This window comes from Pleurodeles waltl, chromosome 8 (genome assembly GCF_031143425.1).
Source record: "Pleurodeles waltl isolate 20211129_DDA chromosome 8, aPleWal1.hap1.20221129, whole genome shotgun sequence".
Taxonomy (NCBI): domain Eukaryota; kingdom Metazoa; phylum Chordata; class Amphibia; order Caudata; family Salamandridae; genus Pleurodeles; species Pleurodeles waltl.
The window spans coordinates 1,503,156,036-1,503,182,202 of record NC_090447.1 but is presented as its reverse complement, the minus strand read 5'-3'; the positions used below and the strand labels follow the sequence as shown (position 1 = coordinate 1,503,182,202).

At 43.8% G+C, this 26,167-nt stretch overlaps 1 protein-coding gene across 4 annotated transcripts in view; it reads right to left on the bottom strand.

Annotated features, from left to right (window-relative positions):
* Positions 1-26,167, bottom strand: part of B4GALT4 (beta-1,4-galactosyltransferase 4) — a 163,384-nt gene that overhangs the window by 41,340 nt on the left and 95,877 nt on the right. For all 4 annotated transcript variants that reach the window (XM_069202770.1, XM_069202773.1, XM_069202771.1 and 1 more), the window contains 2 exons: positions 2,578-2,810; positions 533-720 (listed from right to left, as the gene is read on the bottom strand). In XM_069202770.1, coding sequence (XP_069058871.1) covers positions 533-720; positions 2,578-2,810 — 421 coding nt within the window. The remainder of the gene's footprint in view (positions 1-532; positions 721-2,577; positions 2,811-26,167) is intronic.

Here is a 26,167-nt window from a genome sequence, read left to right as displayed (position 1 = left end):
CCCGGATCTCTCTCTGAGAGCCAAGGCCAATGCCGTCCCATTGTTTCCACCGGTCAGCCCTGCAGAAATATTGTGATACGACTGTGGTGAGGCCCCCGGTTTGATGGCCACCTTCCCACTGCCGTATTGGAGTTCGGGTTGTCAGATTGCCGAACTCATAATTAGGTCCTTAATCAGTCCTCTCAGATGGAATTTTCAGAGCTTGGAGAGAAAACGGAGAATTCGATGTTCTAGTTTTGGTTGAAGTTTCAAACAAGGAGGAATTAATTTTTATTTGCAGTTTGAGAGCTCTCCTTTCCCTAATTTCCTGTAGGTAGGTGGATGGCTTTTTAAGTAATGCAGAATGCTTGAAAGATATTCTTAGCATTAGAAAGAGTTAATGTAGACATACTGCGGAGAGCAAGCACAAGTTTTTTCCAAGTCAATAGATGGACCACAGCCCTGCCAACAGTCTTCAGCTGAATGGATGGTTGGAGTCTCCATCACATAGCTAGTCAGGGGCAGGTTTGGTTGACAAAGAAATGGGTCCTACCTGTAACCAGTGACATTACGGCCGACCACAAGATGCTTTGGTTCATTGTCGCACAGGTAGAGGTTGAAGTCGTTCTCTGGCACCAGGTCCACGTCATGGAATATGAAACAGTCCCAGTTATGCTCCTTCAGAGCTTCCAGATACCCTACGTTCAGCAGTTTGGCACGATTAAATTTGTCATCGCCAGCCTGTAAAAATATATAAATACTTAAATGAATAAAAAATAAGTACAGTTCAATGAAGGTACTCTCACCCACCCAGGATCCGGTCAGTGACACCATCACTGGTCTCATCCTGATATAGGATCGCTGGCAGTGCCAGATAATTGGACTGGTAAATACCCTAATCCAGTGATGCTATTACCAGAACTAGAAATGTCAGCTGTTCTAGTTCACTTCTATGCCATCGAAGTGTTAAGGAATTGTTTGTCTCTATATTTTTGTGCAACATTAACAATATTCAGAATGTATCCTAACACTTGATTACACAAGTATACATTGATACAGTACAGCTTTTTTTAATATATATTTTTTTTAAACAAATATTGCATGATGTGTAGAAGTGTGTTTTCCTGACCCTTATTAACTAGGCCTCACGTTGTGCCTGAACACCATTTTGTACAAAATGGAAGTCACCCTTGTCACCCACCTTTTCTTCAAAGCACCCCACCACATACACACACACATCTCACAGCCTGTTGTTTCTGCAGCACGAAGACAAGTAGATTGAGATGTTTTATTTCAATTGTTATTGTTCATGTTACCTTTCTTGAACTTTTCCCGGCTCAGTCATTAAACTGAAACAATTACTTCAAGGTCTTTCCCCTAGATCACTGTGCCTATTCATTCAAAAACACACTGTTGTTTATGTATTAAATTTGTTCTAAAGTCTCCGGGTGACATCGGCACACAAAGGGCAGAATCATTATTCATGTAATGGAATAGTGCTTAGGTGTTAAGGCAACATGATGTTTAATTTTACTGTGCTGATTTGCTGATGAAAGGGTACAGTTTCTCACTCCCCACTGTTTCGACAGTTTTGTTAATTTCATATGCAAAAATAATGTATAAAAATCCTTCGATTTTCGGGGTGAGCCAGACATCTCCAATGACATGCTCCAGTTCTACTAGGGATGCTGTCCGTTTCTTTCTTGATTTTGTTGCCCTCTAGGGACTTGGTTTAATTTATGATGTTGCCTTTTCTGTATTGCATTATTCACTGAGAACCTATGTGGCATTTATTTTGTATTGCCGTATTTTTGAATTTTAAAATAAAACTCTTTAAATATTCAATTGATTTGGAACTCAGTTATTAGGTGGGCCAATTAAATTAATTGACTACATCTCTGACATTTTGATGCGTTGGGATGGGCCTTAACACAGGGAAACATTGCCTCATGAAATTGTGTTTTAGCACCGTCTCCAGAAAACTGTGGACAACCTGATAAGAGATGTTTTTTGGGGTGTCTAAAATTTAGGGCTCCATTTGTCTCCATCAGCAGTTCCACGTCACAGATAAAGAATGAGATGTGAATGACCTAACCCACTAGTCCTGTTTAATCAATGTTGGAAATGTCAGATTGCACTTCCTCTATTAATACAAGCAAAGGTGAATGGCAACTGGTGGAACCTTTAAAATTAGGTGGACTAGTCCCCCTCACACATGCACTTATATATTTAGGTAACAGACAATGATTGTAGGCACATTCATTTGGAATTATATCATTAGATCATGCTGGTCCTATGATATGTCAGATTAGATTCTGGTGGGACTTGTTTGGATTTAGCAAATTAAAGTGTTACACAGCCCAAAACAGTCACCTTGTGGTCAAATTAGCACAAATACTATGTTTTAAAAAATACTCATTAGCAAGGTTCTTAAAAAACTTGATCAATCAAGTTTGCATCTTGTTGAAAGTGTAATGGCATCCGAATGAATATCAGAAGAAGGCAGGGTTTGAGTTAGAATGGCAGATGTCTGAACCTGTGACGTGCATGTCACACAAGTTACATCTCTTCCGCTGTCACTCAACCTACCACACTGACCTGGTGAATGACGTAGATGCCGTACTCCAGCTGCTGCCGCTGCAGGAATGGGTGGAGATGCTCCAACAGGTACATGAGATGTCTTTCCCGGCTGCGATGCGGGATAAGGATGGCCACCCGTTGCAGTGGTCGGCACTCGTTGGGGTGGTATCGGCCCTCCAGCACTTTGGGGTTGTTTAGCCGTACCTTCTCCATCGTCAGAGACGCCTTAAATGAAAGCTTGAGGGATCCCACTGCAAGAAAAAACATGCTATTTATACAATACATCATAAAGGATCCATCTTTTAAATTGAAAATGCACAGCAAGTGTGGGGAACACTTATTTTCAAAGCTCCAAAATGTATTCCTAGGTGACTCGGGCACAGGTTGAGGCTCTAACGCAAGGAGCAGTTGTATGTAATGTATGCACCAATACAAAGGGTGTGATTTACAAAAACAAGAGTACATTAAGGCATGCATGCCCACAAGTGCATCATTTTTAAATGCTTGGCTATTTATAGGTACTTTCATCAGTCTCATGTTAATTTCCCATGTCATGATCTGCTTGTCAGGCTGTTCACAAAAACAAAGTATATGTTTCCCTGGGCCCTACATGATCATAATGTCTACATTTGCATATATTAGACACTTACAGGGTTAGAAATATTTTACATTCACATTGTTTTCTACTCCCATTTCTTAAAGTTCTAAGAAATTAGTTTCTCTGCAGTTAAATGCACCACCTGCCTCACTTATGCTTAGATCAACTGGATGCAACAGTGATAAATACACGTTTCAGGTTTGTGAAATGTACTACAAGGAATGTATTGACATACATTACTGTGCAAGACCTCAGCCACTCCTCTGCATTCCTTGGCCTAAACTTATAGCACACCCTAACAAGTTCTACTAGACTAAAGGAAAAACAGCATCAGATGGAGTAGCATCAGGCTCTATTAGGGGGCCAAAGGACAGGCTACTGGGCCCCAACCATGGTGGTTGAGGGAGTTTCCCACTGGCGTCCCGTGGCTCTGCAGACTGAGCCAAGTACATAACCTTTTCCTCACTTGACTCTCACAATAGTGAGGTCGCATGGTCCAAGGCTCTCAGGGTTGACGTGCAGTGGGTTGAGGCTCAGAACACAAGCAATCACTCCATAATGGCACTCTCCAGCCCAATGCTGTTTTTTGTAAAGTATTAGTATTTTAATCACAACATAACTTAATACAGCTCACAAGGAGTAAGCAACTCTACAGGGATTTATTACGGGTTGGCTCCAGGGCCCGTTTTGCAGGTCCTGCTTTGGTAACAGGACTGCATGTTTAGGACGGCAGAACTGCAGCGTGTGGCGTGTGGGTTCTAGTTTTTGAGAAACAGGACTGTGTAAGTCAGAGATAATTGATATAAAGATTCTAGACTGGATGAGGTACTCGCATATGAAACTGGGAATCTCGAACGCAATGCTCACAGCCCCAGCATACACGCAACTCTGTCTCCAGTTCTTAATCACACTACTACTCCTGAATCTGGCCCACCACATTATGAAGTGTCAACCACACCTGGCGGTGGAAGGCAGAGGCTTGCATCTACCATCCTTTCTGTGAGTGCCTCATGGCTCCTCTCTGAGAAGACTCCTCTTATAAGCTCTGTCGTAAGAGATGCCACATTCACATCCTATTATCGACGGCTGTACAAATCCTGAGTGGGCGATAATGCACCCGCATTGAATGAGGACTTGGCCGAAGTGGTCACTGTGTGGCTTGAGCCTGGGCAACAGCAGTTCCTAGCCGCCCCTATCACAGGCGAAGAAAAAATACAGACTATTGATGCCCTCAGCAGCTTCCAAAGCATCCTAGTCTATCTTAGCCCCACAACTCTAGGAGGTCTACGCTGAATCAATTGAGCTAGGAACACTCCCCCCTACCCTGCATGAGACTGTCATCACCTTATTGCTTAAACCTGACAAGCCAGCCCACCTGTGCACCGTCTAGAGACCATTGCCACTCCTGAACCATGACAATAAAATATCGGCTACGGTTATAGCCACTCACTTTCCCCTTTAAATGGATCGTATAATCTCCCCTATGCAGTCTAGCTTTGTCCTGCATCGCTCAACCTCAATCAATCTTCCACCATTTTCCCAGCGCTGAATCAGATCGCGCCCACCAATCCCGCTGCAGTTGCCCTATTGGATGCTGAAAAGGCACTTGATTTGCTGAAGTGGTCATTCCTATGTGCAACCGTGATCAAACTGGGGATACTCGATGGTTTTAGGGACCTCATTTTGTTACTTTAAAAGGACCCCTTCAGGTGAATGGTACACTCTCAGACCCTCAAATCAAATCAAATCATATTTATTTCAGTTAATTAAAACCATTAATTGCACAACATAAATAAAAAAGGTTCACAAAGACTTAAAACAATGCACTTGTTCAGAAAGGCAGAATTTCCTCTATTATCTAATTCAATCCTTACCTATCTTGCAGTGCTTGTGCCTGGGGGACCCATTGTAAAGTGCACCGATGGCCGCACAGAGAATGATAGCAGTGCGAGAAAAACATAAAAGAGGAACAAGCAGAGGGAGGACTGTTTACAGGCATCAGTGACCCACCATGCCCTCTTCTTCCATATAATTTATTGTCTTGCTGCCCCTTACGTAATACCAAATATAAAGTGCAATAATAACACAATAACATTTATACTAAAATTTCAGTAGGAGGGGGGAGGCATCAAAGCAGCGTTTACCTCTCCCCACCCCATCCTGTAAAACACAGTAAACATTCCATCTCACAATGACCTGTCCACAGGACCCAATAAATGATGCAAATGTGACAGCTCTAGGATGCTGACAAAGCCTCTTGTCTTGCCCCACACCTTCTATAACACCAAAGTTACTCAACCCCTCACTCTGGAACATCTACAGTTTGACAAGTTATCTAAACAACGACTTGTCCTTTCTTGCAATTGGAGCAAAATGTGCTATGAAGTGCACAAGTTAGTCAAAAGAAGCAACAGAACAGCATAATCCTGAATAATGTCCCCCTCGTGTTCCTTTGGACCTTGATGCTCTTCATCGTGAGCTGTGCAGCCTCCATCACACTTTGTGGGTAAAATGCCGAGGTAAAATTTATGCTAAACTTGCTGATTCTTCATTCTCACTGCAGCCTCTGGGTCTTTATCTAATAGCAGCTTGTCAGCTTTTATGATGAATTTTGTGAAAGCAGCGATAACTCTGGGACATTCACCTTTTAGATAAAAGAGTAAGGCATGACGACGGCAGGCTCTAATACCGTTCTGATTAAAAAGATTACGCAGCAAAGCACAATACAATTGTATTTTGCAAGTTTGCGCCGCTTTTACGTCAAAAAATGACGCAAATGCGGCGCTAAAAAAGTATAAATATGGGCCATTGTATTTTGTACGTTTGCGCCGATTTTGAGTCAAAAAAACGGCGCATATGCGGCACTAAAAAAGTATAAATATGGGCCTAGGTTTTAATTTGAAAAAAAAATTGGGGTAGTCTGTAAGAATTAATCACTGTCCACGCATGCCTTCTTTTACTAAAATCTCTCTTCTCCCTCAATCATATGATCTTCTTTATTTGTTTGTTTGAGCATGTTTTGAAGCAGGCACGTGGCAGTGTTTTTTTCCATAGATCATTTGCCTCGAGGGCATTCACAACCAGTACAAAAGCCTCCGCCCAACTGTTCGTTCTTGGATGATGCCATCCGGATTTCTTCCCATATTTCAACATGCAGAGTCGACTGATCAGCTAGCCTTAGTAATGACATGTACTTAAGTAAAGAACCATGTTGTACTAGCACTTGGTTTAGCAGACCAAACTCCAGCCGCTCTTGTGCTGGAGCAGTGCTTTGCAGTAGACAAAAAAGAATCTAAGATGCTTTCCTTTGAGCAGAATTAAGGCACCAAGCTTCGCCGGAAAGCAGTGCTTAATTTGTGCATGTTGTTTCCGTTGCCGAGCTCCGGCACTTATTTTTGAGGGGCATTTGCTGCGAGCAAAAGACACATATGGTAAAGACGGAGGAAGAGAAAAACGAAAAAGCGTCACAATAGGAGAAAGCTGCAAAAGTTAGCTGAATGGGCAGGGAGTGGCTTTAAATAGACTGAAGAGGCCCAAGATGGCTTCAGGATTACGCTGCCTCAGTATTCCATGTTCCCACATTTAACTGCAGCAGCCCCGGGTTTAAGAAGAAGAATTTGAGCACCAGCACATTTTTATTTACAAATTAAGCACTGCCGGAAAGGCCACTGACCCAAAGCAAATTGTTGGGATGAGTTTGGCTTTGATCACAGCAAGCAGAGATGCCAAGGTAGAACTTTGTAGTTTATGAAGTAAGGGTTGAACGGCTGCAATTAATGAGACGGTCTTTGGCTTTATTGAATTTAGATGTAAGCGGAAGGATAGGCATTCCTACAGCCAAACAAAGAGATGTTTAGTGCCTATTGAGACCGGCAGTCCACCCGGGCAGGTGCCAGCTACTTTTCTTCCCAACCTTCCTTCCGAATACTACAATCTAAGTTAGTGTGAGGTTCACCACTATTTCGTTTTAGGCGCAGTGGGCATGGAGCTTGTTTAAGAGCCTCTGGACCCCAATGAATGTCAAGTTCAACAGAACTACATCATCCGCATATTAAATTGAGGTCACTTGACAATGTCTCCGTTTTGGTGGATGAGATTTGGCAGATTTGGCATCGTCGAGGTGGACACTTAGGTCCCATATGAACAGATTGAAGAGCAGTGGGGCCCGGATACATCCTTGTTTCAGACCCCTTTTGGCTGCTCTTTTGGATGACAAGCCATCGCTTGAACCAAGTTAGACTACTGCCCAGTTGTTTGAATACAATGGTTGGATGGCATTTACTAGTTTTGCTGGAATGCTCCAGTTGGCCAGCTTTCTTCATAAGAGATTACGGTTGATGTGGTTGAATGCTTTAGAAAAATCCATGAAGCACGAGTTGTTTCCTGTTGATGATATATTTCTCAGTGATCATTGAAAGAGCAACTAAATTATCTATGGTGCGAGAATAGGTTATGAATCCAGTTTGGTCAAAGGGAATTCATTTTTCTCTTTCCGCCCAAGCTTTCAGCTCTGCCAATAATAAGCTAGCAAAGATTTTTGCATCTACGTCCAAAAGGGCGATCATTCGATGGCTGTAGGGTGTGTCGTACAGACTTTTCCCAATCACTAGAGGTTTGAGACAGGGCTGCCTGTGCTCCCCCCCCTTTGTTTATTATTGTCATGGACCCCCTTGTTAGACAACTGCAGGAGGGTAATCTCCATAGAGGCCTTCAGTCATGGCCCATTGCTAGTCTCCCTTTATGCAGATGATATATTATTTTTGTCCGTGACCCACCCGTCAATCTGCTCCCACACATCCATGAGGTGATGCACTTTGGGACCTTCTCCGGTTTGTTTATTAACTGGAACAAGTCGGAGCTATTTCCACTGACGGTGGCTAATGCACATTTTGAACTTGAATATTCCCTGCGCTGGTTCTCAGATTCCCCCAAATGTTTGGGTATATTTTTACATAGAGATAAATCCGAAGTTATGCGCCGTAGTTATGGCCCGGCTATTGACAAGCTCACCACCCAGGTTACTACTAGCCATATCGGGGTCCATCGCTGCCATTAAAATGATGGTTCTCTCCTGGTTTTTGTTTCTTTTCACAAATATACCCATTGCTTTTACCAAACATTTGCTTGCCACCTTGCAGGGCCTCTTAACACGATGTTCCTGTCGGCCGCCGAACCTGCATTAGTTGGAAAACGTCAATACTACTCTACAGTCGTGGCGGATTTGGGGTTCTGGATCTTCAACAATATCACTTAGTGGCAGAATCCCACTACGCCTATTACTAGTACCATCCACATGCTAGGCTACCATACCTTAAACCCGAGAGGGCTCAAACACTGCATCTCCCCATGTCCTCCTTACTCCCTCAGGGAATTCCGCGAGACCCTACCGACATACAGACCCTTGTCACCATGTTGTGGGCTTGGTCCAAGCTGTGGCGCTACCGGGGGTGGGGGATGCTATACTCTCCGCACACCCCAATGTCAAACAATACCTGGCTAACATGCACTCAGGATCGGTTGGTGCAGTGTTTGCTTACCCCACACCAGTTGAGTGTACGGGGCGACCTGTTCCTCAATGGCACCTTAAACACAACTCCGCTTTAACGGAAGATGGAGTCCCAATGAGTATGGACAGTTTTACCATTCACTGCTTCAACAGTACACTTTACCAAACCCTACTTACAATACCCTGGGGAACCTAGGGATATCCCACCTCTCACACTGATAATACCTCGGACAGTACTAATCTGTTTTCCCACCTTTATCACACTTCCCTACAGCTGCGCCCCACCAGCCCAGAAAAATCTAGAGCTGCATGGGAATATGACTTGGGACACTCCATTCTGGATAAATCTTGGTATTGCTGTTGTACCAATCAATCCATCAGGATTTATAAATCCCGGCTAAGCACCCAATCCGGTATCCAGGCACTTGCAGGTCTTGGAGGCTTATTCCAATTGCCAGATCTTGAGGGCCCTTCAGAATTCCGTAAGTGAGGTGATGGTCAGAGGTGTGTGGAGGTGATGGTCCAGAGGTGTGTGGAGGTGATGGTCCAGAGGTGTGTGGAGGTGATGGTCCAGAGGTGTGTGGAGGTGATGGTCCAGAGGTGTGTGGAGGTGATGGTCCAGAGGTGTGTGGAGGTGATGGTCCAGAGGTGTGTGGAGGTGATGGTCCAGAGGTGTGTGGAGGTGATGGTCCAGAGGTGTGTGGAGGTGATGGTCCAGAGGTGTGTGGAGGTGATGGTCCAGAGGTGTGTGGAGGTGATGGTCCAGAGGTGTGTGGAGGTGATGGTCCAGAGGTGTGTGGAGGTGATGGTCCAGAGGTGTGTGGAGGTGATGGTCCAGAGGTGTGTGGAGGTGATGGTCCAGAGGTGTGTGGAGGTGATGGTCCAGAGGTGTGTGGCGGTGATGGTCCAGAGGTGTGTGGAGGTGATGGTCCAGAAGTGTGTGGAGGGGCTGTTCCAGGTTTTTGCTGCAATGTGAGAGTAGGAGCGTCAAGGTAAACTGGTCTCCAATAACCACTGACACAAGCTACTGCATTACAAATACCTGCACAAGTGTTAGACCTGACAGCCTTAGGGTGGTCACCCTTAACTTTTTGCATGCCTCCCTCCCCTTTTTGGATATTCTTTTTGCTGGTTTTAAGACTCTGCGCACTTTACCACTGCTAACCAGTGCTAAAGTGCACATGCTTTCTCACTCTAAACCTGATAACATTGGATCATACCCAATTGGATTATTAAATTTACTTATAAGTCCCTAGTAAAGTGCACTATATGTGCCCAGGGCATGTAGATTAAACGCTACTAGTGGGCCTGCAGCACTGATTGTGCCACCCACTTAAGTAGCTCCTTAACCATGTCTCAGGCCTGCCATTGCAGGGCCGGTGTGTGCAGTTTCACTGCCAATTCGACTTTGCATTTAAAAGTACTTGCCAAGCCTAAAACTCCCCTTTTTATACATATAAGTCACTCCTAAGGTATGCCATAGGTAACCCACAGGGCAGCGTGCTGCCCTGTAGGTTAAAGGCCGGATAGGTACTTGTGTAGTTTACATGTCCTGGTAGTGTAAAACTCCTAAATTTGTTTTTACAAACGATTCCTTTTTAATTTATCTTTTCCCTGCTTTTTTTTTTAGGGTCGAGGCTGCGTTGCATGAGCTTGCGGATGCGTTTCGCTAGCGAGGCGCTTTAGGAATTTTAAAAGGGCTCAGACCCCGGTCCACGTCACGTCAGTGTCTTTCATTGGTTCGTGGGCTTGCCTGTTAGAATCGGATTGATTTCACTAGTGGAAGGCACGCATACGTCATGCCTTTTCCGGTGGTTAGCCCTCCTCCAGCGCATCGACCAAGTACAGAAAACATACGAGGCTCGCAGTTTTACGTCCGGTTCGTGCACTACTTTTTCTCTATCTGGGATCTGAAGAGAAATTCACAGATCTTAATTCCCTATCTAAATGAATTTGTTTTGTTTGTGTCGGGTGCATTCACATTCTTTATGTGATTTTTACAGAAAAGTGTGCCTGGTGGGAAACAAATCCCTCCCACTTCTTCGAGCTTGTTTTGTGTTGCAATGTCGTGTAACAAAGTATCTTGACGCTAATCTATTAATTGAATAATTGAGTAAACGTGTTCCCCTGGCAGCGAAAGCATATTGTTTGCACAGTGTCATCTTAGGCCCTCCAGCTACCGGAACCGTGCCAGATATGTTTGTTAAACCCCCAGTGCTTGGAATGAGCACAGAAAACTTGTCATCGAAAGCAACAGGAAATGCCTATCGCAGCTGGGGATCTCGCCGTTATGAATAAAGGAAGAGTTTGTGGAGCAGTTATGACATGTAAAGAGAAAAGGCTTCCCTATTGTGTAAATGTGTTGTAACCCTCAGGCTAGAAGAACTATTGAAATGTTGCTGGCAGTACAATATAATTATTGAGTTAGCGATGGCTAAGTCTGTGGCCTTTCCAAGGTAAAGTCTGAGATCATTTCACTGGGAGGATGCCTCGGTCGGTGCTATTTTCAGGCTCCTTTCTCTACCGTGTTTACATTGTGGCTTTGGAAGTCACTTTACCCTGAAGTTGTCCACAAATGGAGATTATATTGTACTAAATAGAGGTAAAATAAACGTGCAATGTGAATTCATTACTAGTAATATAAAAAAAAAAAAACTAGGGGTGCATGTTTTGGAAACATGTCACACAAAGCGGTTTGAGTCAAAGTAAGGTAGGGTAGGGAGATGATGTGACCTAGCTCGAGAGAGATGGCATCATTGGAAGGAGGGAGCTCGGTTGGAATCCCGGCCTGGGCTCAAAACTCATTATCTTGCCATTCTGGGCAAATCACAAGGGGCACGGGCCAAAAAAAACATGTGACATCTGGTTCTCATGTAAAGCGCTCTAAGGTCCTTGGCACAAGTTCGCACTAAATAAAACTGCGAACAAAGACAGGTATTGAGCCAGATGTGGCGAGTGACCAGTTCTTATGGATTTTCCTGGCGTAAACCCAATTTACACCTGGAAAAATGGTAAGTTATTTGTATTGTAAAGTGCTAGCTTGTGACATGCTGCCACTTTGTAGCGCTAGGTGCAATTCTGTGCGACTTGTTTACGCCTGATTAAGCACATGAAAATCTGGCATACATGCACTCATATGTTTTTACGTATTTAAGACCCCTGGATTCTATGAAAGAAAGGTCAGGGAAAAAGAAATCAAGTAACACGAGAACGCCATCTAGAGTCATAATTCACGTTCTTGTCACAATTCACAATGCATTTCCCTACACTCATCTATGCAGCTGCCAGACACCTCAATGGTTTGCAAGAAAATATAGTAAAATCCCAGTGCACAAAAAGTCATACATTTATACATCCGCAGTCTTTGCCTAAAGGTGGTCAGAATTTACAAGACTCACAAAAGGGTCCTACCTAACCTCACCTCGCGTATACTTCTGTAGGTGTGCAGAATCACAGGTGATGCGCCCAGATCGCTGGTATCTGACAGCCTGATTCTCAGACGTTTTACTGTGTAAGTTACACAGACAGTGTTAAGAAATATATTGAAAAAATAATATTTTAATTGAAATGTCTTTCTGTTATACTCACATTACGGGGCAGATTTACAAAGCTTTGATGCAATGCAGTGCAACATAGCAAGAAAACTTGCTGCGTCATATCCATAGGGCATGAATTTGCCATATCTACTAATATATAGTGCAGTACTGGTCTCCCTCTGAGCTGGTGCACTAAGTCCAGCCTAGCGTCAATGCAGGCACCCATGCACCATGGTGCAAGGTTGCTCAAGTTCCATGCAGGATTGCTTTTGTGCCAGGAGGACCTTCCGACAGAAAAACAATCCTCTGAGGCATGCTCCTCTTTTTAGGGCCGAGCGCACAAGCGCTCCGTCCCTGTTGTAATCTCTGTTTGGGCTTTTAACCACGCCCATGTCATGCCTGTCACTTTCATTGGTTTGTGGGCTTGCCTTTTAAAATCCACTTGATTTCATTACTGAAAGGCACGTATACGTCATGCCTTTTCCGGTGTTTAGCCCTCCTTGAGCGCTCCGACCAACTGCTGAAAACATACAAGGCTTCAGCCTGGTTTCTGCACTACTTTATCTTTTTATTTTCCACGCAGCGCGATTGGGCTGGGTTTTTCATAGCGCAATCGTTTTTTTGGTTTTCAATTTCAGTGCGATCACACTGGGTTTTACATAGTACGATCGCTCTGGTTTTTTTCTTTCAATTTATGTGGCAAGAAAAGTCCGGTTAGGGGTTTACAACTCTAATAGCTCAAACTCGAGCAAATGCGAGACCCATTGCATTGCAAATGCTTGGGTTTTTTTTTGGAAGCGCTCATGTGGGGAATGTCCTTTGTTGTTTCAAACTGTGTAGATTGTTTGGCTTATTTTGTAAAACTGATGAAGTTTAAAGAAAAAATACAACCAATGTCTGGCATTCGCAGCCGTGTGGCTGTGGCCTGGGCAGCAAGTGTTGCATCCTCCGCCTAAGCTGACCATCTCTTGGGCCTTTACTTGCCTACCAGAACCCCTGCCATGAGGCATCTCAAGGGCCCTGTTTAGGACATTCTTCTCTTTCGGTCATCGTGTGATGCCATTTCTTGGCCACCTGGTAGCTGTCCCTCCGCCCCTTCGGCGTCCCTGCCGTGAGGCATCCCAAGGCATAAACTCATCCTCTCTCATGGGATGCGGATTCAGATTTTCCTCTTGTCGGGTTATTTATTTATATTTTTTGCAAACAACTCCCCTGTTTTATTGCCAAGTGTCTCTGCTGCTGCGACACCTGCAATTGTCTGGCCTATGAGGATGGGATGACAATTGCGGTGAACACTGAAGGGGGCCCCCCTGGCAGAGCCTCCTTCTGGCCACACAGTGACCCTGCCCCACACTTCCTGAATGGGCGCTTTGAAACATGTGGGCCAATTGCCACTTTTTTCCCCCCAAGCCTCTCAGTTACCTGCCCCTCTGTCCAGTGGTTTAAATGAAAATATAGAAGTGCAGGTACTCACTATTTAGAGTACTGTTTGCTCCTGAGAAGTGCCGGTACTCTCCCATTATAAGTATTGAAGCAGTGCCGAGAAGGCCAGGTACTGTCCCTTTCAAATTGATTTAAGTGCAAGCTCTCAGTACCGGACAGTACCTGCCCATTTAAAGCACTGCCTCTGTCCCCGCCGGTGAGGGGTGTTTGGTCACAGTCCCTTCTAGGGTCAGACTAACGCCTACTGCGCCTCTTCACTGCACGCAGCCCATGTCTGACGCCCCCGTCGCTGTGTTTCTGTTCAGGCCTCCCGTCTGGTGACTGGCTTTGATGCACCCACGTCCTTCTGTAAATAAACTATACTGCTCTCTAGGACATTGCGTGCACTTCTTACAAGCTACCCATTACCTTTTGTGTTCTGTGTGGTATGGGCTCTGCTCAGCTTAGAATGCTGAACTTGCAGTTCGGGGCATGACAGGGTGGGGTACAGTGCCTAATTTGAGCCGGTGGTCTGCTCCCTTCAGATTTGAACAGTTTGGGGGTGGGGGTGTCAGCTGACTTCCCATGTTACTTTTAAATTAACCCTATTTAGTTTGAAAAAAATCCAACAAACACATTTGTACATCAATGTTCAGGATATGTTAGATAAGACAGTGAGGGTTACAAGGTGTAGCAGTCACATCGTCCTTCGTAGGTCACTGTCCTATTTTAGAAGAATTACAATTTACGAACTGCATTTAACAAAGGTATTTATGTGTTAAAAGCAGTAACCCACGTACTATCCACATAAAATAAAAATCTTTCATTTGCATGTTACATGATGTGCTTTGCAAGAGACACAATAAACCTTGATGCTACTTTGAGCCAAAACTGGTGTTAAACACAGATCTTTCCAGCAAACGTGTAAACCACCAAAGTTATTTTACCATTATTATTATTCCCTCAAATTTACTGGGAACCCAAAGACCTCTTGCAGCATGTGCATTAACCCCATAAGAAATTTTAAAATTCAAAATTTGCATCAATTGAGCAGAACAGATTTACTGCCCATTTCTCTTTGTTGCACATTTCTTGTGGCAACGTTTAAAAAAAAAAAAAAAAACTATAAATTGAATCGCACATTTTGTGTCAGGGTTGCGTTACTTTTCGGGGCACAACCCTGATGCAAAATATATATCTATTTTGGGCTTTACAGTGCCACACAAATTCCGGTTGCATTGATTTGCGGGGAAAAAAAACACGAACGCAAGGCAGCACAATGCTATGCGTTGCGTTACCTTGCGTCAGGTAGGCGTTGCATGCCCACACAGCTAAAGCAATTTAATCTACATGGAAATGTGCTGGATATGGATTATTATGTCTGGCGGAGAAAGTTTGTTCAGTCCTTGGGTAAAGGAAGCCATACGCTGACAAAAGGCAACATTATTTAATGTGTAGCTTACAAAAACGTGAGTCTTCTGTTTAAATCATACGTGTTTGCATGTATACTCAAAATGTGCTTAAATGTACTCATGACAGACCTGCTAAACGTGTGTGAGGTCTTGGATCTGATGTTACTTTGAAAGATGTCACTTCCTGTAAAGTCATGGATTGTGAGGTCACTTTCTTTGATGTCACTTCCTGTAATGACAAGTGCAGTCACATGCCGTGATGTTGCCTGAATACTGTCTGACTTGGTTAGTCCCCTCACTTCTATTTTTTAGTACTTGTGTCCTGGGTGACACTGGTGGGCTCGGGTGACAACACCACATTTTGTGAAATGAAGAAAAGGGAGGCAAAGTGAAATAGAACAATTGCCTAGGATCACACAATTTGGTCAAGTGGGGAAACCAGGACTGCTCATAGGTTTTTTGTTTTTTCATTGTGAAATTCTATTTCATTCCAAATCAATAATGAAGTAACTTTTTTTTTTTTAACACTTGACTCTCCCGAGATAGTTAGTGATAGCAAGTATACTGCATAACACACTATGATCACATCTATGATTTTCTAGAGACCATGGGATTAATTTAGAGGGTCGTATGGGCTGAAACCCTCAAAATAACTCAGTGGATCACTGGCCACACTATGTACATGGTTTGCTTCCCTAGCGCCCACCTTTACCCCAGCCCTCTAAGTCCCATTCCCATCCTGCTGGCACCAATGCGGCCCCTGGGCATACAAACAGACCATATTTTGTGGCCCCAAGGAAAGTTTTTGTTAGTGTCCACGTTCTAGAGCGATCGCTAGGCGGATCGTGTAAATACTGAATAGGGTTTGACAGCAGCTCATCTCATCCCTTGTCCTTGTTGCAGGAGCCGGCCATCATGCTTAGAATGTATCATATACCTTTCGTGTGACAGCGCCTAACAAGTTTTAGGACAAGTCCTCTGTGCCAGATGGAGTCAACAGCCCACCAAACACGTAGTGTTTACCACTTCTTGTGGATGTCTTTTCCTACTGTTCATGTATTCACCACATATAAGGGTTTGATGGTTCCAATGATTGTCCTTTTACTCTGTCGATTGTTTACGTTCGGCTAAGGACGCGCTCTGACATTTTGTAATGTCTGTTTCCTTGGTTTTTAGGTCACTTCCTTTTCCATGAGTAAGCGTTTTCACAGCCTCCAAACATGATTAAAAATAGAAGGAAGAAAAGATGTCCAATGGCAAAGCTGTTGGCTGTGTATATACAGATACCTTGGTTCTATTTCCAGCTTCTCTTATTTAACCTTGCTGCCTGACCAGAAGGAAACGACTACATTTTTTCCTATGACCTTGCTTCCCTTGCAACAATCTGAGAGTAGAAGGCAATGTACTGGAAACTGAACTTTGGTTATTGGCACTTGATAAATCAACTAAACACTTTCACTTTACGCAAAGTCTGTGAGGAAACTCCCTCCTCGGTGAGGCACACCCACGACAATGGGGAGGGGTCTGGATCTAGGGAGGCAGCACAAAACATTGTACATATCTAGGAATTGATCACATGCCAAAACTTGTAAAAAGTGAGCGATAAGAGCTGCCCATGTCCTAAGTTGGCCACTAAATGTCTGGCAATCAGACCTCACAGGGCCTTTGTAGAGATGCGTCTGGCCTTATGACGGCATGCAAGTCGCAGTCTGACTATGTGTTTCACAGTGCGTTCTGCTATTTTTTGAAAACTGAACCCAAAATGTTCTCGCTGAATTGCTATTTATGGTAAATATATATCTATGTCAGACCATTTAAACCACGTGGTTTCAATTTCTGCTGGTGTAGTGCGTAAAGTACAAGTTACTTAAAGACTTGATTCATGGTTTAGCGCCAACCAAGCCTGAAGATTAATGCACAATGATTTGATTCTGGACCAAGATCATTAATGACCTTTAAGTTAGATGAAAAAATTCTCCACTAGCCTTTAAAAATGTATTTGCATTCAGACAATGCTGTGCTTACCAGCCTTTGAAACTCTTTGCTAGCTCCGCCTAAAGGAGTGCCCCATCCTTTGCTGGAGCATGAACTGGCTCTCTCCACTCACACTTTGTGGCTTTCCATTTGTTGGCTTTATCTGCCTTAGGATCTCGAGGTTCAGGTCGATCTTCACTGTTGCTCTCACAGTGTTTTCTGTATCCTTCCAAGGACTCGCTTTCTGTTTACAGGCCTTTAAATCTTGTTCTTATCTCATCACATTTGTTGTGCATTCAAAGACCGAGGTCAAATGTCAGGCCCTGTCTTCCGAGGTTACTTGTTTACTTTTCTTTCTCTAACTTCAAAGTGAGAGGATTTATCTGACAATTTTGCTGGGTACTGGTAATAGGAAAGAGTTTTTTTCTAGCACGCAACATTTAAATGAACTGTTTAAGTATTTTTAAATATATCAAAATTACGGACGCACAAATTAAGCACTTTTTTGTTATTTCTGTAGTTGGTTGGAAATAAATACTTTAATGTGATCAAAATGAATCATTAAACTAGGTGATGAAATTTCCATACATTTTCGTTGGTGAACGTTTAGTTTTATTAGTAAAACTGTATGTCTGTGCAAATGTAATGGTTGTCTCTAATGGCAGTGTGCCTACACACATGAATACTCCATTCTATGCCACTCCACTCTGCACCACTGCACACCACTCCCCTCCCCTCTGCTTAGCACCATTCCACTTTACACCACTCCACACCACTGCACTCTGCACCACTCCTCTCTACTCTACTCTACCTTGGACCTTACTCTATACCAATGTACTCTTTGCCACTTTACTCTACACCACTGCACTCTACACCACTCCAGTCTGCTCTGCAAAACTCTACTCTAAGTCGCTCTGTAACACTGCACTCTATGCCAACACACTCTAATCTAGTGCACTTTCCTCTGTAACACTCAACTATATGTCCCTACACTCTACACCAATCCACTGGCCTCCACTCTATTCTACTCTGCACCAGTGCACTCTATAGCACTGCACTCTACACCACTTTTCTCTACGCCATTACACTCTAGGCCACTTCATTCTACTCCGAAACAATCTACTCTATGCCTCTGCACTCTACTCCACTCTGTGCCACTCCACTGTATGCCACAGCACTCTATGCTGGTCTGCTCTCAACCACTGCACTCTACACCACTGCACTCCGACCCTCAACCCTGAACCCCCCCACCACTGAACTCTACGCCACTCTACTCTGCACTACTCCACTTCACTCTATGGCACTATAATTCACAATGCTCCACTCTATGCTACTGCATTCTATGCCACTCAACTCTACTCTGTACTCTATGCCACTGGATTCTATGCCACATGAATCTACTCTGCGCCACTCAACTCAGTGCCACTCCATGTTGCACCACTCTACTATGCACCACTCTAATCTAAGACACTGCATTGTACGCTGCTGAATTCAATGCCAATGCACTTGATGCCACATTACTCTAAGCTACAATACTCTGCAACACTCTACCAATGCACTCTGCACCAGACCACTCTACTCTATGCCACTCCAGTGTATGCCACTCTATACGTCTCTACACAATACCACTCCAATACAGGACACTACCTCTTCACTCTGCAACACTTAACTTCACTTGTCACCATTCCACTCTATGAGACTCCAGGCACTCTCCTCTATGCCATTAACCTTTAGCCATGCTGAATAGCAGTCACGCTGATGAACAACATGGATAAAAAACATTGGCAAAGCCAACGGCTCTTGCATAGGCGCGATCTATTGGATTTACCAATGTTTCTTACTTTGGGTTGTCGCCCACTGCTCCTTTGTTTTGCAGTCTTTGTTCTGTTCACTCGTCCCCCAATGCCCTCGAGTCATCTCAATAGTTCAAAGATAGCATTAATAAATTAGAGCTAAAAAAATGTACAGCAACAAAAAATAGAGACAAAAAGATAGCAAAAAAGTATATTCCATAAAAGTATTTAAAAATTGTGAAAAAGTTAAAGGGTTAAGGTAATGGAAAGGGTTTATTGATAAATGTAGGGTTCTTACTAGGGTTAGAGTAAGCCATTCTGCGAGGGAGGATGACAAGTTAGGTATACATGGTTAATGTAGAAATAATGGATAACGTTAGAATTGTTTTAAAATGTAGGGATTGGACAAGCAACTGGATAACGGTTAAAATCCATGGGTGGGCTAGAGTTAGCCAACAGAAGGTGTAAAGGAAAGTGCTGGAGTTAGAATTAGAGTTCTAGATAATGGTAGGATTCAGATATAGATTAGGGTAAAGGATTGGATAATGGTTACAGTAGTTTTAAGGCTGGGTTAGGGTTTAAGAAAAAGTGTAAGAAGATGATACAGTAGTATTCACTAGTTCCCCATCCCTGTAAAATGACAGACAAGGGATAAAGGGGACAAAAGGTTAGAGTTAGGGCTCAGGCAAGAGTAACAGGGTTTAGGGTAAAGATTAATGTAGGTCTGCGTCCAATTCATAATTATAGTGGAAAACAATTAGAATTCTTTTTGCCCGTTCATTTTCAAACTTATTATAGAAATACATATACTCTACGATATTACCTCCGTTTTACATCTGCTTTTTAAAATCTTCTTTGTATTGTCATTTTTTTAATGTACTATCTATTTTTCTCTGCATCGTTAGGGGCTAGCGTAAAGCGCTCCGTCGATTCTGTAATCTCTCTTTGGGCTTCCAACCACGCCCATGTCACGTCAGTCACCTACATTGGTTCGTGGGCTTGCCTTTTAAAATCCACTTGCTTTCATTTGTGAAAGGCATGCATACGTCATGCCTTTTCCGGTGTTTAGCCCGCCTACACAGCACCGGTAAATTACTAAAAACATATGAGGCTCGATGTTTTCAGCCAGGGCTCCGGACTACTTTATCTGTTTTTTTTCCAAGCAGCGCAATCGCGCAGCATTTTACATAGTGCGATCGTGCTGCGTTTTTTTTTTCTTTACAACGCTAATAGCTCTAACTTGAGCAAATGCGAGACCTGTTGCATTGAAAATTCTTGTTTTTAAGTGCTATCATGGTGCTAGCCCCTTTGTACCTCCACTATATAATCATTGGCTTTTCATCCCCTGGAATACTTTGATCTGCTCCACAGATCAACTCTCATTCCCTAATTTCAGCCCTTTATGTAATATGGTCCCTTATTGCCTGCTTTGCCTTTGTTACGCAAACCCTTTATCAACTTCTTAAGGAACTTTTGGTATCAATCTTTTAATCTTCACTCTTATTAGATTGAAGCTTTCGTTAGACTTACACTAATTTTGGACTAGTTGTTTAGACTAAACAGTTCTCCCTGCAAATGTCTAGTAAAAACATTGTTTTACCTATTGCTCAAAGAAGAAAGCAGACTTTCATGGTGTGCAGACATGGGTTTTTTGCAAGAATACATTTGCAGTGTGTATCTCAGACTACACTTTTGTTCTCAAACCAATGAGACTGCTGTTCCACTCGGAAAAGACCTGTTCAAGTCTGATCTTTATTAAATTGCATGTAAATGGTGCCACACACTGTATCCATGGCTTCTATCGACATTCTTTGACATTTAAGGTCTCGCCCTACAGGCAGCCTCAGCTGTCTGTTGGTAAAGACATAGGGCCTCATTACAACCCTGGAAGTCTTTAGACCGCCAGGGTCGCGGTGGAGGTCTGACTGCCGCCAGAGCGGTGGTCCGACCACTTTGACGGCGGTCTGACCACCACATTATGACTGTGGCGGTTGTGCCACGTCAGACCTCCAGTTTACCTCCACAGGAGGAACTGGCGGTCCCAATCCTCCAGGGCAGTGCTGCAATCAGCACCGCCCTGGGGATTACGACCCCCCTCTCCGCCAACTTTTACATGGCGGTAACACCATGGCGGTAACACCGCCATGTAAAGGCTGGCAGCGACGGGGTGCAGGGGGCCCCCATGGCCAGCCCTGTCACGCTGTTTGCTTTCTGCATTGCCGACAATGAACAGGGCGACCGGTGCCAGTGCACCCTATGCACCGTAACATTGTCGCCAGTTCAATTATGAGCCGGTGGCAATGTTGTAGGCTGTTCCCCGCTGGGCCAGCGGGTGGAAGCACCATTTCCGCTGGCTGACCCAGTGGGGAACTCTTAATGGCGGCAACCTGACCGCAGGAATTTGGCGGACTGCCTCTTCCGCCAAGCTCGTAAGGACCCCCATAATGTCTACAATACAATATAGAGGGTGGGGGTTGGGTCAGCCCCTTGGTTATGACTGGATGGCTTTGTCAATCTCAGTTCCGAGTTTCTTATATAAATGGTTTTTCTCCCTATTCTTCCTTATACTCCCCACATGAGCATTTCAGTATAACGTTCTTGATTAGTTAACTTTATTGTTCTACTGTTGACGCCGCTTATGTTGAAGAAACTACTTTTTTCTTTCAGCACTTCATGAGAATGCATGTGTTGTTTTCTTGCTCTCCCTTCCCCTGTGCTGCTTCCTCCCTAACATTACCCACAACACTATATTCTTTCCCCACTGTGTGAGCTCCTCATAGCTCCCAGCCACCCCTCACTCTAGTTGCTGCTGCCAGATGCTCACTTCCCCAGTTGTGTTCTGCTTAGTGTACCTCGCTGTGATGTTACTGCAAACTGCACTCTCTCGCTGCTTTTGCCATTGCTTTATGTTGCCTGCTCCATCACGGCTCCATGATTCAGTCTCTCCTTCCGCACTCCACCGTTTGCCACTCATTGCTCCACTTGCAAATTACGTGAATATATCCCAATCACACTGTTTATTTGCCCTCTAATGGTGGGCTTTCTGCTGAAGTCATGCAGCTTGTTTTAGAAGCAGGAACAGCCCTACTCAGAAAACAAGCTGATTAATTATAGAAAAATGCCTTGATCAACAAAAACTGCTGTGGCTTGGATTTATAGTTAATAAGCACTTGCACATTCCTCAAGAGGAGGCTGCAATGGCGGAGGAGGAGGCGCAGAAGTTTGCAGAAGAGCAGTTTCAATTTCTGATGGTTTAGTGTGTAAACTACAATTTACTTGATGAGTTGATTCATGGTTTAGCTCCAACCAAGCCTGAAGATTAATGGACAATGGTTTGATTCTGGACCAAGATCGTTAATGGCCATTAAGTTAGATGAAGACATTCTCCATTAACCTCTGAAACTTATTTGCATTCAGACAATGCTGTGCTTAAAAGCCTCTGAAAATATTTTCTGGCCCCGCCTAAAGGAGTCCCCCATCCTTCTCTGGAGCGTGAAGCGGCTCTCTCCAGGTAGCCTGCACATGCACCTATACATTTGTGGGCCTAAAGTAGTGAGTGAAGAAACTTAAGGCATCTGGAATTACAGTGTAAAACATAGAGAACTTTAAACACCTGGATCTCTATGAATTTCATTAAAGGTGGATGTGTACACAGTTTAGGTTAGCATTAGCGTAATATGAGTAGAAGGATCGATAAATTACATTTACACTGCACACTATAAACAGGATGTCTCTATTATTGAGAATAGGAAACCACCTTTAATTGTTTGTTATCCTATGAAGTTAGTTTTATTTTGTTAGAGAGGTAATTTGTGTTGCTAGTAACTTGTGCATCCAGTATTGTAAATTCTCATTTTATGTGTTATTATTGTACTATGTGTGGTTGCTTGCAGCTCACTTTGCATATAAAATAGATGCTCTGTTTAATACATTACTAAGATAAATGTCTAACATCCCATATAACTTTCCTATCTGTTTGTACTTTGTTCTGTCACCTACTCCTCCTCTGTTTTTCTGTGTTAATTCTGTTCACTTCTTCCCCTCAAACGCATTAAAAAATTTGTGAAAAAAATGGGTTGGGTAATGGAAAGGGGCTCTTGATAAAGTTAGGGTTAGGACTAGAAGTTCGAGGAAGGCATGATGTGAGGAAAGGAAAGGTGTTTATAGCTAATGTAGAGATAAGGGATTAAGGGCCAGATGTACGTATTTACTGAATTGCGACTCGCCAATTGCGAGTCAGAGAGACTCGTAATTGGCGAGTCGCAATTCAGAATGCAGGATGGTGTCCCTGACACCATCTACGACTCACAAGGGGGTCACAAAGGCCCACCTCATTAATATTCATGAGGTGGGTCGCTATTTGCGACCCCCTTGCGACTCGCAGCACTCACAGGGATGGTGGCCTGCTGCGGACAGCAGACCACCATGTCTGTGACTGCTTTTAAATAAAGCAGTTTTTTTTGTGTGTAATGCAGCCCGTTTTACTTAAAGGAAAACGAGATGCATTACAAAATGAAAAAATGAAACGTTTCAGTTTCATTTTTCTCCAGAGCAGGCAGTGGTCCACTGCCTGCTCTGAAAAAAAAAATCCAGGCCATTCACAAAGGGGAAGGGGTCCCATGGGGACCCCTTCCCTTTTGCGAATGTGTTACCACCAGTGTGACACTGGTGGTAACTGCGATTGGTTTGCGACTGCGTTCGCAGTGACAAAGCAATCCTGCATCGCGCTGCGACTCGCAAATAGGAAGGGGAACACCCCTTCCTAACTGCGACTCGCAGTCCCGTTTTGCGAGTTGGTAACCAGGTTACCGACTTGCAAAACGGGAATTGGGCATCGCAATGTGGGTTTTGCACAACGCAAACAGCGAAATTCGCTGTTTGCGATATTCAAAACCTGTGCTACATCTGGCCCATGGTTAGGTTTGTGGTAAAAGTTAAGGAATAGCCCTATTAAGAAAACAAGCTGACTGATTATAGAAAAATGCCTTTATCTACAAAAAAATGTTGTGGCTTGAATTCATAGTTATTAAGTTCTTACAAATTCCTCGAGGGAAGACTGCAAGGGCTAAGGAGGAGGCACAGATGTTTGTAAATGAGCATGGGCCTGAAGTGAGCCCATGTCCTCTCCATCCTTGGGTAAGTTTTAGCCCTGGTTTTAGGAGGCAGGAGTCCTGGGAGAGTGAATGGGTGGAATCACGAGCAATCACACAAAGGCCCTCACAACTTACAATACAAATTGTGTGCATAGCATGCCAGGATCTAGAGACTCGGGTACTGAAAAAATTAGATTTGTGAAAAACCTGTTGGGGTCTTCTTGAGGCAGGTGGGAGTCTTCTAGCGCAAATATTTTTACAAGAGATTCTGCCTTAGCAAGAATCGACCCAAAACCAGGAAGCTTCTCTGAGACTGTGGACACCACACATATTACAACATTGGAATGTTGAGAGTTCCACTGAGGACAATGGAGTAGCTCTGGACTAAGCCTCCTGCTCCAACATTCCAATGTTTGTCTTCATGTTTCTCCCTTTTTAATTTAAGACAATCTACACTTAGTGGGTGTAATGTTATAATAGCCTTAAAGCCCTTCTTCCTCAGGCTATGCTGGATGTTAAAGGCCCTCTCCCTTGTTATAGGTCCTCTAATGCAGCTCAGGACAATAACTCAGGTTCAGTGCCTTTAACAAACTGTATAGCCCTCGGAAGCATAATGTGGACCCATGACTACTGTGTGGAAATGGGCACTGCTAAGGAATGTGCTGTTACGTGAAAGGACTCAGCATTCGGATGCTGTCCAGTGAAGGTTAGAACAGATTGTATCTTTTCAAGGGATGCAATATTTATACCAAAGCTTCTTTAAAAGAAGCAAGGTTGATTGGCTTTAACCATAGTTGTCCAACTTGCAAACTTGGTCAAACACTTTATCTTTTGTTCCTTCAGTTTTGTTATTTGTCAAACCGAGGGCTTATAAACAGCACCGTAAGAAAAACTGTGCATAGTGCTTTTGTTTCTGTCTATCAAAATCTCTCTCCATTTCAACCTGTCTTTTCCTCCACTTACCCCCACCTCAACTTGTTTGTATCACTGAAGAAAATCTGTCCACTATACAACAGCCAAAATGATTAATTTTGCCAATGTTTATTAAGAACATGTTACTCGTTATTTTATTTAAAAAGTCTCCCATCGCATTCCTAAACCCACACCGCGGAACTTATCTTTTATTACCTAACCTCTTGGTCTCTCCTTGATCACAGAGATCTCACAGTTGTGTACAAATTAAACATGGAATTTGTACTGTGGGAATCAACACATCCATATGTATTTGAATTTTACACAAATCCATTCTAAGCAGCTTTATAAGACCCATTTAACGCAATAATCGGTGTTTGGTGGGTTTCCTAGAGCTTTTGGTCCATGTGCCACAGCACTTGCTGCACCATCCAAATCATGGCCCTAGTGCCTGCAAGGTAACTGCACTTGTGGCTGTTTGCCTAGCGGTAACACACAGCATTATTTGGTGCTCAGTGGGTTTCCTAGAGCTTTTGGCCCCAGTATCACTGCACCTGCTGCACTATCCAAATCACTGCCCTAATGCCTGCAAGGTGACTGCGCTTGTGTCCTCTCACTCACCGAAGACCCCCACAATGTCAAAGCCAACTTCCGCAATACCATGACCAACATAGCAACACGGATGAAAAACAACTGCCTCAAACTAAACACTGACAAAACGGAAGTCCTCATCTTCAGGAAGAACACCTCCATATGGGACCACAGCTGGTGGCCAGCAGAACTCGGACCAACTCCCTCTCCTTCAGACGACGCGCGAAACCTCAGCATCATCCTTGACTGACAACTATACATGAATCGATAAAGTAAACTCAGTCGCCTCCTCCTGCTTCTACATCCTCTGAATGCTCTGCCAAATCTTCAAATGGATCCCTACGGACACCAGAAAGACAGTCACGCATGCCGTGGCACCAGCCGCCTCGACTATCATGTCGCTCTCTACGTCGTAGTGTCCTCCCAGCTACTTAAAAGACTCCACACTCTAAAGAACAATGCAGCCAGACTCAACCTCCCCAAGTGCTCAAGCATCAACCCACACCTCAGGAACCTCCACTGGCTCCCCGTCCAGAAGAGATGTCAATTAAAATCCTCACACTTGCATACAAGGCTCTCCACAACCTAGGGCCGTCCTACATCAACCATTGATTGAGCTTCTATGTCCCAGCAAGACAACTGTGCTAAACCTCGCACACACACCCTGCATCTATCACAGCTGCAGCTGTCGGGCAGAAAGCATCCCCAAGTGAACTCCACAAGATGCCTCTCGCTTACCACATAGCTGCGCTGTATGTTAGGCTGTGACCT